Raw genomic sequence first — 14,728 nt, 5'->3', positions numbered from 1 at the left:
AACTCTATACCTTCATTGTAAAATGAAAAAAAACATTTAAACAAACCCTCAAACAGAAAACTGCCGCTTTCTTTTTTTTCTAAATATGAATTGCACAGGGACGTGTTTACTGATTGCTCCCTATTTCTACGATGTTATAACGTTTTTAAAAGCGTACATGTTGTGAATAATTGTATTAATAAAAGGCCAAACCAGTGTCGTCCGTACGGGATTCCGTCGTCCTTCTCATACGGTTGTTCGACGCATAGAAACATCTAAAGGCTTTTTTTATGTCTATATGGTTGAACGCTCCTCCGTTAGGGGGCGTGGAACTCGAACGTCCTCTTTGCGGTCGCTCATTTGATGACGTAGATTTAGCGCGACTGAAAACGTAAAGCTTACAACAGCGGCCTGTGTTGTTTCACTCGACCGTTGTAATTTTTGTCTCCTGTGGAGGATTGTCTCTACATTCTGCCATCATCATGAAACTAGTCAGGTAAGTGGATGTTAAAAGTCACATTTTGTGAAATTTTGCGATGTGGCGTGATGAAACACCTCGATGCTGATGGATGGATTTAGATATTAAACGGAGAGACTGATGAGGCGGGAAGCGGTGATCGTAATGAATGGAGGCTCTCCGGAGTTACAATGGTCAAGCAGCAGGCTCTGAAATAACATATACCAACAGACATTTGGTGTTAATCCTTATGATTTACCTTTTATACGTGATAGTCGCACTGTTTACTAATTAGCTAACTTAACGAATAACCCAACACTAATTCTAGCTAGCGTTAGTTACCTCATAGGCCCCGTCCGTATCTGTTCAGTGCAGTTAGCGTTAATACATTCAGCGACAGGATTTAAAATAAAGTTGATGTGGAATTAAATAAATCATGTTTAGTAAATGAACATACCTTCTCAGGTCTAATGCACGCGGGTTTGACGTGTTAAAGTTGACCCCAGAGCAGCGTTACATTTTTGTTTTGGTGCTGAATGCTTCACAGTCGGTAGCTAACTGTGGCTAGGTAACGTTAGCTAGCCTGACTTGCACTCTTTGGGATACACGATGTAAACGGTTCTTTTTAAATTGTGAAAACGTGTTTTATAGAACGGCTTGTTCTAACTGTGACGTTGATCATCCGCATTCAGGTTTTTGATGAAACTCAGCCATGAGACTGTGACCATTGAACTGAAGAATGGCACCCAGGTCCATGGCACCATCACAGGTGAGAAATGCACAGGAATCTTTAAAGTGTTTACTAGTTCGGATGTGAGCATTACATTTGCTATTAGGCAGCAAATAGCCAGTTCATGAAGTCCGCCTAACTGAAGCAGGCTAGTCTTAAGTAAAACCATGTCTTCATTTAGGTCGTAATCTTGTTTTATTATATAATGGATGAATTTCTGTAAGTTAGTTCTGAATCAACTGAGTGGTCATTTCTTGGAGTGAACATTTCCTCCACACTGTAAACACCTAGAAGTCATTCCACTTCTGGTGATGTCTCCTTTTCAAAAATAATCAAGTGTTAATAAATATTATCAATGGCGTAATACGACCGCCACAAAGCTTCAGTAACTGATTTCCAGTATTTAGTTGAACTTGTCACACACTTATCACACAAGATTGGAGTTTTTGAAATGTCAGTGTGGATTACAAGCACAAACTGCTAGAATATTTTAGCATTCATAGTGTCTATATACCACAACTCACTAGGGCTGCAACTAAAGATTATTTTTATTGACCCAATTATTCCTCATATCAAATTAAAATAATGAGTCAATGTTGGAATTTGAACTGCAAATGTATTTGAGTAACAAGTTCATACAAATGTAATAATCATAATAAATTAAAATAATACAAATTAAATTGCAAATATTCTTTTAAAAGTAATACCAAACACCAACGCAAGTGACAGGCATGTTGAGGATGTTCTGACAAGACTCCAGCCACCCGAGGGGTGCGTGAGCCTCACTTCAGGATAAACTCGTCCACACACCTTTGCTTAGTACTAAAAGAGACGCATGCATATATCATGTATTATGTTAGAGTAGATCTTCCGTAATTGTGCTTGTACTGATAATTCATTGTACTGATTTACTACATTGCATTTAACATAACTGAAATGGCATTACCAAGCATCCTCCATGAGACCGAAGCGTAAACTTTTTACGTTAATGAGGATAACGTTACTACAACTTACCCATCAGGAGAAGGCTCAGCATGCTTGCGTTTTAAATCATTGCCGTAGTGCTGCTGTGAAATGCCATTTCTGTTTAGCAGATGCTGCATTTTACTGTTTGGTTTGGTGATGACATACTGACTTTTGAAAGTCTCGTTTTCACTTTTCTTGGCTCTCCCATGTTCCGTTCAACGCCAGTCTTCTTCTTTGACTTGGTGCATGTAAGCAATAGAAGTGATGCTGCCCCCAGCCCTTCCTATAGTGCACTGCAGTAAAAGTCACCAGTAGATCTGATTTTTATTAATAATATACAGTGTGTTGCAGCTCTATAACTCACTGGCCTTATTTAAATGTTTAATTTAACAGCCTTTTATGAGAATGAACAATGGCATGTTTGTTTTCAAGCTTGTTTTAAAAAACAAAATCCCTTTGACGTTTTTTGTAGGTGTCGATGTGAGTATGAACACCCACCTGAAGGCGGTAAAAATGACCCTGAAAAATCGGGAGCCCACTCAGCTGGAATCGCTGAGTATTCGTGGCAACAATATTCGGTACTTCATCCTCCCGGACAGCCTCCCACTGGACACCTTGCTGGTTGACATCGAACCCAAGGTCAAGTCCAAGAAGAGAGAAGCAGGTGAGAAAAGTTAAATCATTGAGGTGTACAGCAGCGGGAGAACCATAGATATGGCGTTGTTGTTTTGGCAGAGATGTATCATTACTAGATCTGCACAATAAGAGGAAAAATGCAATGCGCAATAACTTTTGAATTGAGGAAAATAAACCAGCATTGGAAGTATGTGCACATTTCACACAAGTCTGCATTTATCTTTAAATACAGACCTGGATGAGAATTTTTATATTTCAAATATAGCCTGACAAAATGCTTCTAGGTCATCACAAATAATTTGTTCACATTCCTAAAAAATAACAATACTTGGTAGTTAGATGATGGTAGAGTGAGGCACAGAGGTATCAGTTGGTATCGGGCGTTCCTTCTGTTGATCGCTGGATTTTGAGATGCATTTCAAACGAGGCTAAACAGACCACTACAGACAGCTTAGGTCGGCGCTTGTACTGCACAGTGTAGCATTGGTTATTTATATTATATTCTCAGAATAAGGTGCTTGGTAGTCTGCACCAAGAAGGTGATCATTTCAATAGTCCAGCCTCTGCTGGCATATCTTTTTATTGGGTCGAGCGGGATTTTGTATCCTTGTCAGAAAGATTATTCAAGCGTTGCTGACTGTCACTCGTGTCTTCTCAGTGGCTGGACGCGGACGAGGCAGAGGAAGAGGCCGCGGTAGAGGAAGAGGACGAGGTCGGGGCGGCCCGAGGAGATGATCACCATGCTGTACATTTTTTGGCCGCCACCCCACTGTTTGTTCAGAAGAAAGATTTTGTGACTTTCAATGGTTTTTTTTGTTCAATTTCCTTTTTTCTTATTTTGTACATTAAAATCCCTGTGAGGATAAAGTGACTCTTTGTATTATTGCTGCATTGCTAATGGGGTTTGTTTTGTTATTCAATCACATCATTCCCCTGACATTGTATTTGTGTTATGTGGCGGAATAAAGTACCATTGTCTTGAACGGTTTCCCCTAGTGCCAAAGAAAGACATTCAACATGAACTGACGTGAGCCACGTGGTAATTTAATAATACGTCGTAATAATCTATCCATCCATCAATCTTCAAACCGCTTATCCTGCACACAAGGTCGCGGGGGGGAGAGTCAATCCCAGCCAACTTCGGGCGAGACCACGTGGTAATGCGTATATGTTATATACCTAATTTGAAACATGGTATCTAAATGTCAAGTTAAAAGCTTAACGCTACTAATTTCCCTCCAATTAGCACAGTATAACGTGTACTTGCAGTTTGGTAAGAAGCCTTATTTTTTTTACATTACATGTCATTTAGCTGACGCTTTTATCCAAAGCGACGTACAATAAGTGCATTCAACCATAGGGGTACAAACTCAGGAGAACAAGAAACAAGAAAGTGCAATTTCCTCAAATAAGCCAATTTACAATTTGCTATAGATGAGTAACGTTACAAGTACAATTTAAGTGCTACAATTTGTTAGTCTTTAGTCGAGGTAGAGTCTGAAGAGGTGTGTCTTTAGTTTGTGGCGGAAGATGTGAAGGCTTTCTGCGGTCCTGATGTCTTCAGAGAGCTCGTTCCACCATTTAGGAGCAAGGACAGCAAAGAGTCGAGATCTAGTCGAGTGTTTTGCTCTCAGTGAGGGAGGGACGAGTAGTTTTGCAGATGCAGAGCGGAGAGTGCGGGTTGGGATGTAGGGTTTGACCATGTCCTGGATGTAAGCTGGACCCGATCCATTCACAGCATGGTACGTGAGCACCAATGTTTAGAACTGGATGCGGGCGGCCACCGGTAGCCAGTGAGGAGAGCGGAGGAGTGGAGTAGTGTGGGAGAATTTCGGAAGGTTGAAGACCAGTCGAGCTGCTGCATTCTGAATGAGCTGCAGAGGTCGAATGGCGGTGGCAGGGAGACCAGCCAGGAAAGAGTTGCAGTAGTCCAGGCGGGAGATGACAAGATCATTTCCTAACCTATATTGGAAACACTCCAGTTTGGAATTATTTAAATTGCCGTCTATGAATGATGTGTAAGCTAATTACTGGCGATATAAACGATCCCTAATTAGGTTGTTTACAACATTTGATTCTTCCTGGAACATCAATTTGAGTTGCTGTGGGTTGTTTTGTTGACACTAAAGCACAAGTGGTAACGCTGGCGAGATGTTCGGGAAATGACACTATTGGCACTTGATAAAAGTGCCAAACAAACGATTGCAATGTGAAAACACTAACTCCTAACCCTCTAAGTGACATGTCAATAAGTAACTCACGCTCAAATCATGAGCGTTCATATTGCAAAGCAATTAACTTTTACACTCTACCTTTGGGGCGATCCTGAAAAGAAAATTTGCATTTAAAATGAGTTTGCTATGATGTATCCATATTCACAGCAGTTGCTATTTGAAGTTGATACGCGTCTTGGTAAATTAGTAACGAATCTGCCGACGGAGGCAGAGCAACTGCTGATGTGACGGTAACAAATTGGTGAGGGAAAGTAGGTTTGAGAACCATTTGGGACGTAACCGCGGTCCGTCTGGTGCTCGACGGTCAACACGCGTTTCATGATCTCTTCAGACTCCAAAATTTATCTGTATAGAAATACGTCAAAAGTCAGTTGCTGAATATCGAGTTGAGCGTCGCTCCTTCTGGATACAGAAAGATGTCCATCAGTGCCAACGGTCGCTTCATGTACTTCGCTTTTGGAAGTAATTTGTTAAAGGAAAGACTGCAGATGGCAAACCCCTCTGCGACATTTCACACTACCGGACGACTAAAGGTAAGTAAATTTTGTATTAGATTATTAGATTAACTTCATTTTGCTTAGTGTATTTATTACCTTGTCCTGAGGATAATTTGCAGTGATACATTCATTTTGTAACGATTAGTCTGCGAAATCCAGGGGGTATCCTCGCGGCAATGATTTCAGTGCTGCTTGCATTAACGTCAGTAATGTTGATTGAAGGGAATCTATTTAAGCATGCCGTTTTCTAATTATTCCTATAGCGACCCCGTTAACCATCATCTTTCAGCCTAAAAACCGTATGGTTGTCGAAGTTACGGAAGCTGTGAAAATAGGCAGAGGACGCGGAGTTAGCTGTCCGGGTCGATGCCTAACTGCAAATAAAACAATTGTTTTCGTGTTTTTTTTGTAGCTAATAATTCAAAGGCAACGTATTCCTTTGCTGTTAACATATACAATACATGTGATGTATTTTCTTCAAAGTAGATTCGGATGAATCGCGCATGTTTTCGAAAGAAAATTCGGCATTCACGAGGACAGCTAAGTCCGTGTCCTCTTCCTACTCCCAACAGCCGTCGTAACCACGACAATGGGGGAGTGGGCTGACAGTCTGCGGGTAACACGGTCGCTCGATGAACCGAAACACTTGTGTCACATAAGGCCCTTTAAAGTGACTGTTAGTTTAGTCCTAATTACTTCCGGGCCCCCCGGCGTGGCACGCAAGTGACTCCGTCCAGTATTTCCTCACAGCCCACCCGCCTCCATCATTGGCTTTATCACCAACTGTAACAACAGCGAGCTCTGGTTCAAAAAACGCACGCTGACTCATCGCTGCTCACAGCTCTTTGTCCTTTTATCCCCCCGTGTGCTGCGTGTGCGCAGGACCACGAGTTAAGCTTCGGTCTGTGTGAGACTATTCAGAACAACATTTGGCACGGCGGAGTGGCCACCATTGTCCCGTGTCCAGGGGCCGATGTGTGGGGGGTAATTTGGACTCTGAGCAGCGAGGACCTCCCGAGGCTGGACAAGTGAGACACACAAACGCAGCTGTTCACTCGCTGTTTGTCCCCTCATTTAACGCCTGCTTTTTGTTGTTGTCCTCAGGCAGGAAGGGGTGAGTGTTGGAATATACTCTCCACTGGAGGTTTCAGTGGAGACCGATAAAGGACTCATATTCTGCAGGACTTATGAGATGAACAACTTCCACGCCTGCCCTCCCTCTCCTCAGTACAAACAGGTGTGTGTGTGTGTGTGTGTGTGTCTTTTAACAGAGACAACTGGCCTTCTCTTGTGCCAATGCTACATCCACGTCATGCCATGAATCCAACTTTCCACTTTACGTAACGTCTTTGTGACTAAATGAAAATGTTGATTGGAACTGCTCTTTCTGATTGAAGGTGGTGTGTCTGGGTGCAGAGCGGAATGGTCTCCCGGTGGAGTACCTGAAGAAGCTGGAGGCCATTCAAACCAACAACTACAGCGGCCCTTCGGTGCTTGATAACATCAGAATAGACATGAATTAGAGCGATATATAGTTCATATTCCTGAATGTGGAAACACCAGTTGACGTTCACCTCATTTTAGTGGCCGTTTTGTGAACATCAGGAGCAAAAATGGAAAATAAAAAATACTTAAGACAAAAAAGAATTGAGAAACCCCGTTTTCGAATGTAAATTAGCAGCGCCGCGTGGCGAGGAGTAGTTAGTGCATGAGTACAATGAGACTGACTGTGCCCAAAATATAAACACATCTTGTCTTTTATTTCAAGCTGTATAAATAAAAGACGTTACTGATGTTATTTAGTTATACATAAGAGGAAATGTCCTCAGGGTCCATTAATACAGCTTAATTTAATGTTATGAAATAAAAAACATTGACATGAAATTCACATAAAAGGAATCCACTAAATTTGATGCAACACAGTGGCCTTGAACAGAATGATCATTTGCACCCCTTCTAGCAATTTCAATCCTCAACAAAATACAAGTCTAGTACAAAAGAACTGCGCTCCGTAGAGCAAAATATTTATGGTGTCCACCCAATAACTTATTTTGTTGGATCTCTAGGAAAAATTTCCTCAAATCTATGCAAACTTTCATAATGGCACAAATCAGTTTTATCTGACAAACTCATGAAAGCAACATGGTCAGAAATATATAATCCTTAACTTCTTAAATGGAGAATTCATGACCCCTTAAATATTTGGTTTCAGAAAACTGCAACGGAGATGGTGAGCGAGAAACATTTTCAATCCCAAATGTAACCATGGTAAAAACAAAAAAACACACATAGGTCCAAATATGCAAGACAAAATAATATTTTAAAACGGAAAAGCACAATATAGTAATAAACCGAGCGTGGACGTGTAAACTAAATTTCTGATAGTGGGAGACAAGCAGTGATGTAGGAATTTAAATTACAAATAGGGGTGAAAAAAAAACAAAAAAGCAGCTATTAAGAGCAAGTCAGTGCTTCAGTTGAAGTCAGTAGCCATTTGTAAATAAGATATTGTAACCAGATAGGAATTGTTGCAGCTCACCAGTGAGACACCTTTGTATTTCACAGACAATTCTGGATCTTTATTATATTCTCTGTATTTGTGTTATAAAGGATAGGGACCACAGATAACCTACTGAAGTGAAAGAAAGCGCCATTAACGTGGGCTACATTAAGAGACTGCGCTCTATTACAGGTACCGCGCATGTCCGTAATGTGACGTATGCACTGCGTGGTTCTCTAGTGTATGATCGCGTCAAACTATCTAGGTCGTTTTGCTGTTAATTAGGGATATTTTCACAGGTTTCAGACTTATTCCATCTGCTCCACCGGCTCGCCGTCGGTAGCTTTCTCGTTTCCGCTCTCATCCATCGGCTGTGGTTCGTCCTCGTCGCTCTCCGCCTGCTCCGAGGCCTCGGCGGGCCGCTGTTCGGGGATTATGAGATTGTGCTCGACTTTGCTCAGTTCTGTCATGTTGAAGCCGAGGAATATGGCGGCCTTGCTGCTCCTGAGGCTCTTCATGCACTTACTGCGCTTCCTGCTGAAGTGGCCCGCCAACTCCACCTTTGTGAGGGACAACCTCTTGCACAGCTCGTCGGTCTCTGTCCGGTTTGCGTAGGGGTTCAGGTTGAAGTACTTGGATAGGAAGTCCTTGCGGCTCTCGCCGCCGCGGCACTCGGCCGAGTTGGGCTCCAGCAGCAGCTTCACCGCGGGGTCCAGCTGAAGCACAATGGGTGCCGGTGCCACTGGAGCCGGTGCCGGTGATGGCGGCAGCGGCGCCGCCGCCGGCCGCAGCTTGTCCTGCTCGCGCTTCCTGCGAATGGCCGCCTTTTGTTCCCGCTCACGTTTGTTGGTCGCCATCACCTGCATCCACGCAGCCTCCAGCCTCTTCTTCGACATCAGCTGCGCTTCCGTCTCGGGACGAGTTGTTGTTGCTGCTGTTGCAGCTGCTGCTGCTGCGGCAGCGGCAGGGGGCGCGGCCGGTGCAGCCTGAATCACCCGAGCTGGAGCCAGAGCCTGGTTCATGGTCATACCCGGTGACATTTGGAGAAAGTAGAGGGGCTGCGTAAACTGCTGAACGGGTTTCTGCGGCTGTGGCGGCGCCACCGCCGCTTTGTCTGGCTGTGGTTGTTTCGGGGAACAACGGCAGCGCTGAATGTGCAGCATCACCGCCTGCTGGGTGACCTTGCCCGTGTACACGCCGTTGCAGTATATGCACTTGAAGGCCTCTGTTTTGAGGATAGCGTGAATGGTGGGTGCCACTAAATGCTTTTGCTTCAGGTGCTGCAGGTGCTCGGTCTCACTCTGAAACTTCTCGTCACAGAAGGGACAATACGCGCTGTTGATTTTTGCCGTCGCCGTGCAGATGTCCGGCTGGCTGCTGGGCTGCAACTTAATGAAGATCAGGTCGAGGGAATTTGTGACCAGTGCCAGGTTGACCTCGGTCTCTCCCAAGACCTCTTTTGGTGCGGTGGTGTGGACGTCGAAGTAAGGAAACAGGATTCCTCCAATACCTTTAGAGTAGACCCTGTACTTCTGCCTCAGAAAATCACAGTATGTCTTGCTTGTGGGATTGTGCTGCTTTACATGCTCAACTAGCTGCTTGATGGAAAAGAACAAAGCGGAGCAGTACAAACAATTTAGGCCATGCAGAAGGTGTTGGAAGACGCTTTTTTCTGAGAGTAGAATTTTGCACGTGAGGCATTTGACAGTCTTGTCCGGCATTTTTCTCAGGAAAGCTGCTTGTGCCGCCACACTTTCTGACTTGGACGCGTTAGATTTTTGCTGGTGAGCGACCTCTGTGTGCACATCAAAGACGTTGGAGGGGAAAAGTTCATTGCAGAGGGGACAGGTAATCCATTTCTTAGTTGGCGGGGCGGAGTTCTTTGTTTGCTCAACAGCCTTGAGAGGAGAACTTGAGCTCTGGGAGGCCGGCATTGCTACTTGCAGCGGAGCAAACGTGTAAGTGGGCATGCCATTCATCTTGTTGCCAGTCGGGATCAAGTGACTAAGCAGGGACTGTGAGGTCAGCATGGTACCTTGCAGGGCGACTTGTTTCGTTGGTGCATTTCGCGTGTCTGCGGCTGGCTTCGATACGCCCGCCACGTTGGCCCGCAGTCCCGACGAGAAAACAATTTGCTGCTGTTGTGCTGGAGGTGAAACCAGAGCCATAGGCGCCGGTTTCAGAGACACGTTGGACATCGTAGGCAGCTGCACCATAGACCCCGGCCCCTGAGGCAAAGCACCTCGGAGGGCTATCGTGGCACCAGGCTGGAGCAGACCTTTGGCCTCAGCACTAGCTAGTTGAACTAGCGCCGACGCTTGAGGGGGCAGAAACGCCTGGTTGGTTCCGGGTGCACAGATCAGAGTCGCACTGTTTGTTCTTCCTAACTGCTGTAAGGCCACCATAGTCCCAGCAGGTTGGCCATTACTCGGTAGAACCATGGACTTACTGTTGAAAATTTGAGGCTGCTGCGGTTTAGGAGCAATGTTTGGGAACGTCACAAACACGCCGCTCCCATTGGGCGCCGCTTTAACTGTCAAGTTCTTGTTCTCGTGAATCAGACTCTGCACTTGGGTGCTGACCGGGTAATGCGACGGCTCCACCAGCATGTGATGCAACATTTGGTCGAGGTTTCCAGTGTTCACCTTGCACACCTTGCAGCAGTAGACCTTCACAGATGTAGTCCCTTGAAGGAGGAATCTGTAACCGATATACCGTTCTGCTACACTGTCCAGGTGCTTAAGGATGATGTGCTTCTTCATCGTGAAGATAGAGGGTGCCGGAAAGCCACATTTCCGACACTGATACCGCTCATTTCCGCGATGGGCGGGTTGAGGCCCTTCCCTCTGCGGTTGTATGTAGGTGGCATGGAAGAACAGCATGTGCTTCTTGAGAGACTTGGGGTGTCCGATGTAGAGGCACTTAGAACAGGGTGCCAGGGCGCAGAACGACTGCAGGTATCCATGGCAACGAGAGATGTGGCTCCTGAAGTTGTAGATGTTTTGCGAGGAGTACTTGCACATGCTGCAGCACAGAGATCGAGACCTATAAGGCCACTGAATAGAAAAAGAAACAAATGTAAAATTTGCAGTTGGTGCCAAGTATGTAACATTAATACCAAGCTGCACACCTTAATCAAAATGGAATTATTATTCCATTTTAAATAGGACATTGTAATACACAAAGCAGGTACGGGTTAACAAACAGGTTAGTAACATTTTTTATTATGTGACAATACCATTGTCAAGCTAGCAAATGATCATCCAAAAGTGTCATTCACCTTTTTCTGTAGTCTGACATTGTATCCATCTGTGATATCGACCCAGGCGGTTTCCTGAAACACCTCGTCTTCATCGGAGTCTTTCTCAGTCTTTTCATTCAGATCCTGCCAGTAAACAACACACAGAAAACAAGTGCTTTTTGAGTAACAACTGGCAAATCTCCATAACGTATATTGTGGTTCATTTGTGGCGAAAATAAAGTCCTTCCTGTTCCCAGGAGAATCAATTTAGGGAACTAATCCAATCAGTATCTTTTTCCACTCTGTAAGACACGTGCACTCAAATTGATTGATAGTTGACACCTGTACTGTATATTGAGTGCGTCATCCCCAAGATTTTAGTTGTAAACATCCCATAAGCTAGTAAGCTAGTAATGAAATATTGAAAAAAATTCTAAATGAAATATTTGTAAAATACCAAATTCATTTCTCCAGTATTACCAGATACCCCATGTTTTGAATACTATTTTTGTTGTGATGATTTTTTTTCCCATAGAAACGGTGATGATGGACATAAATCATCACAACACAATAAGCACTGTATTTGTAACTTAAGTGCCCCTTTTTCAAGTAATTCACAATAAGTTAATATATGTATACACACACACATACACAGACATTATATTTTAGACAATCTTATATTAATTAATTACACTTATATACTATCTTTAGATCTTTCAAATCTTACGAGCAATTCCCAGTTGTCGTCAAAGACCAAACGTACCTTCAGCAGGTTCTGACAGTCTTCGAGGCCGATCTCACCAAGGATATTTTTCACCGCCTTGCGCGCCTTTCGGATCTTCTCAATATTTCCAACTGGACACTGATACATTATTCCTCTGAAGCCTTGTAGAAGAAGAAAAAAAAGCAGCTTTAAATCTTAGCATCTTCCATAAAATGTATGTACTCTGATATATATTCTCTGTTGCAAATAGATCCAGTCAGAAGGTTTTTTGGTAAAATAAGTCATTTTCCCTTTTAGCTGCAGCTCCATGCAGTGAATTAGCAAATGTTTATGTTGTTATGTTATGTTTATTTTAAATGGCACAAAGAAAAATGAATTACATACTGGAAAGAATGGCAGCAACAAAAGACTAACACATTCTAGCACTTAAATTGTACTTGTAACGTCACTCATCTATAGCAAATTGTAAATTGGCTTATTTGAGGAAATTGCACTTTCTTGTTTCTTGTTCTTCTGAGTTTGTACCCCTAAGGTTGAATGCACTTATTGTAAGTCGCTGTGGATAAAAGCGTCAGCTAAATGACATGTAATGTAACAAACGAAAGGTCAACTTATTCTGTTAAAGAGTTAGTACAGTTATAAATAACTTACTACTATTTATACTTACTGCTAGTATTATACAATTTGCACAATGAATAGAATGATAGACATACTGTAGGATGAATAAAGTACACGAAGTTACAGGATAACACAAAAACATCATAACCGTTAACTTACTGTGCAACAGCTGATTTTCACAATTCCACACGTCAGTCTCTGCGTGAATAATAATAACGATTCAATTGTTGGCCATTTCTGAAGGGAAACAAACAAATAAAACGTATTCAAGCGAGTTAAATGCGTGTTTATTTAAACAAAAACAACCACGGCATCCCCGCTGCCGCTGCGCAGTCTCCCGGACGCGTTAGAAAGCTGCCGGCGGCCACGCAGCTCCTCCCTGCACGAGGACGCCACACAGCCGCGCCGCGGACACTCACCTCGTCCGTGTCAGTTGACGTCGGTCGTCGCCGTGCCGCCTCCTCCCGACCGGGCCGACGTGTCTCCACTTCCAACGGCCCCCCAGCTGCGTGTGCGTGCGTGCGTGCGGTGTGTGTGCGCGTGTGTGCGTGCGTCGGGGAGCTGCGTTTGCTGGCACGAGCGCTGCTCACAGGTACCCGTCCGGAAGCAGCATCCTCCGTCAACACGCGCTCGCCGCTTTCTGTAGAGCTGTGGTCAAAAACGCGCAAGGTGACGTTTGCTAAACCCCCGTCCAGAGGCAGGCTCCTTTTGGTGAGCTTTTGTCCCTTTCTTCCCCTTATTGAAGGAAAAAAATGGCGCTCATGTTCAGGATCTGACGTAGTCGTTTCTATTTGCATACAGCCCAAGCTGACCAATGGGAGGCTTCTCAGCACAAAACCAGAATACCTTTGTATTCTTTAACCGGGACTGTCAGACAAAGTTCCGAGGGCTCCATGTGATTTTGTTTTATATGTCTGTTTGTGAATTACTTGTAATATTTGACTCCTTTTTTGTAGTCCTCTATTCTACAACTGATAGCTAGGTTGGGGGCGTGGCCAATGCGACTCCCACTGGCAGTCAGGTGGTACAAGTCCAATGCTAACCAATGAGCTGTCGAGGAAATGAGCTAAATGGGTGGATCTTTTCATATGACGTCATATCATGCTACTTTTTTCAGCCAGTGATATAGGACCACCATTTTGATGGTGGAGTAAGTGGGTCTGATTGGTCAGATGCTCTTTAGCTAGCATAGCATAAGGTTTAAGGAGTTTTAAAATATTTTAAAGAATTACAATAAAATCAAATTGGCTAGCTACCATCGCATTTTAACGTAGCTAATAGCTAAACTTAATTTAGTACACGTTCTGCTAAGAGTCGATACTTTTGAGCAAACGGATTGAAGCTACTTGTTGTCTGTGTTACGGCCTACCAATAACTCTTTGTGAAGAAAGGTCAGTTCATCAGAGCAACAATGATGATAGTCCAGTCTAAGGCTTCTTTGTGGCGCGTTCGTAACCTTCAATTTCTTCCATTACCAATCTTTTGTATAAATCCTGGACCATTGAATAATTTTATTAGCTATTTTTTTAGTATCACTTGATGTCGTCATGTAAATACAAAGCTATATCTGTACAAACATGCTGTAATTTCTCATTACAATTATCTATCAAAAATCTACACTTGAAATATTTTCCGATGTTAAAGTGATGTAACAACTTCATTTACATTTTGACCAACAAGATTATTATCTACCATTGTGCACTCTTGTCAGACAATGTAAACCAGGATGATCAAATTATCTGTGGAACCAGAAGAACAACACGAGGGAGTTGGATGGCATTATCTCTTGATCCAAGATGGAGAAGAAAAGGGATTTTTTCCATTGTAGTTTAGATTCCCTCTCTTCAAACTAGGTTATGTTACTGATCTGATCAACCACTTGGAGTTCATTCATGCCCGCCCAGTCATAGATAATCAAGCCTGTGATTTAAGATGCTCCTTAAGTCATTTCAAATCTACCCTGTCACTGTTGTGACCTTGGAATTTTGTGTGTTCTTGACACAATAATTGTTTTATTTGGTATCATGGCCAACATGACCATTCCTTCTATTTATCCTCTACTCACTTAATGTAAACTCCCCACTCATCTATCCATCTTATTTTGTGTCATCTAATTAACATTTCATCTCTTGTAATAAACATGTTG

The 14,728-nt window shown here is 43.4% G+C and overlaps 3 protein-coding genes across 5 annotated transcripts; 2 read left to right on the top strand and 1 right to left on the bottom strand.

The window, feature by feature from the left end:
• The first annotated feature begins 162 nt into the window (after nt 1-162).
• Nucleotides 163-3,635, top strand: snrpd1 (small nuclear ribonucleoprotein D1 polypeptide). The gene is made up of 4 exons (XM_040188143.2): nt 163-475; nt 1,129-1,205; nt 2,605-2,796; nt 3,427-3,635. Exons 1-4 carry the CDS (start codon nt 462-464, stop codon nt 3,501-3,503), a joined length of 360 nt encoding a protein of 119 aa, XP_040044077.1. The 5' UTR covers nt 163-461; the 3' UTR covers nt 3,504-3,635.
• Nucleotides 3,636-3,798: 163 nt separating this feature from the next.
• Nucleotides 3,799-7,143, top strand: ggcta (gamma-glutamylcyclotransferase a). Its single transcript, XM_040188123.2, has 4 exons — nt 3,799-5,535; nt 6,382-6,527; nt 6,604-6,736; nt 6,897-7,143. The coding sequence occupies exons 1-4, from the start codon at nt 5,419-5,421 to the stop codon at nt 7,020-7,022; spliced, it is 522 nt and encodes a 173-aa protein (XP_040044057.1). The 5' UTR covers nt 3,799-5,418; the 3' UTR covers nt 7,023-7,143.
• Nucleotides 7,144-7,240: 97 nt separating this feature from the next.
• On the bottom strand, nt 7,241-14,101 carry adnp2b (ADNP homeobox 2b). Of its 3 annotated transcripts, none has more exons than XM_040188121.2 (5): nt 13,002-14,101; nt 12,742-12,819; nt 12,004-12,125; nt 11,280-11,384; nt 7,241-11,055 (listed from the first exon to the last, which is right to left on the bottom strand). In XM_040188121.2, exons 3-5 carry the CDS (start codon nt 12,109-12,111, stop codon nt 8,308-8,310), a joined length of 2,961 nt encoding a protein of 986 aa, XP_040044055.1. In that variant the 5' UTR covers nt 12,112-12,125; nt 12,742-12,819; nt 13,002-14,101; the 3' UTR covers nt 7,241-8,307. The 3 variants fall into 3 exon arrangements, with proteins under 3 accessions (XP_040044055.1, XP_077937765.1, XP_077937766.1); XM_078081639.1 differs by having other exon boundaries at nt 12,742-12,780; nt 13,002-13,365; XM_078081640.1 differs by lacking the exons at nt 12,742-12,819; nt 13,002-14,101 and having other exon boundaries at nt 12,004-12,245.
• Between the last annotated feature and the right edge of the window lie 627 nt (nt 14,102-14,728).

This window comes from Gasterosteus aculeatus, chromosome 10 (genome assembly GCF_964276395.1).
Source record: "Gasterosteus aculeatus chromosome 10, fGasAcu3.hap1.1, whole genome shotgun sequence".
In the NCBI taxonomy this organism is placed as follows: domain Eukaryota; kingdom Metazoa; phylum Chordata; class Actinopteri; order Perciformes; family Gasterosteidae; genus Gasterosteus; species Gasterosteus aculeatus.
This window is presented reverse-complemented; position numbering and strand designations above follow the sequence as displayed.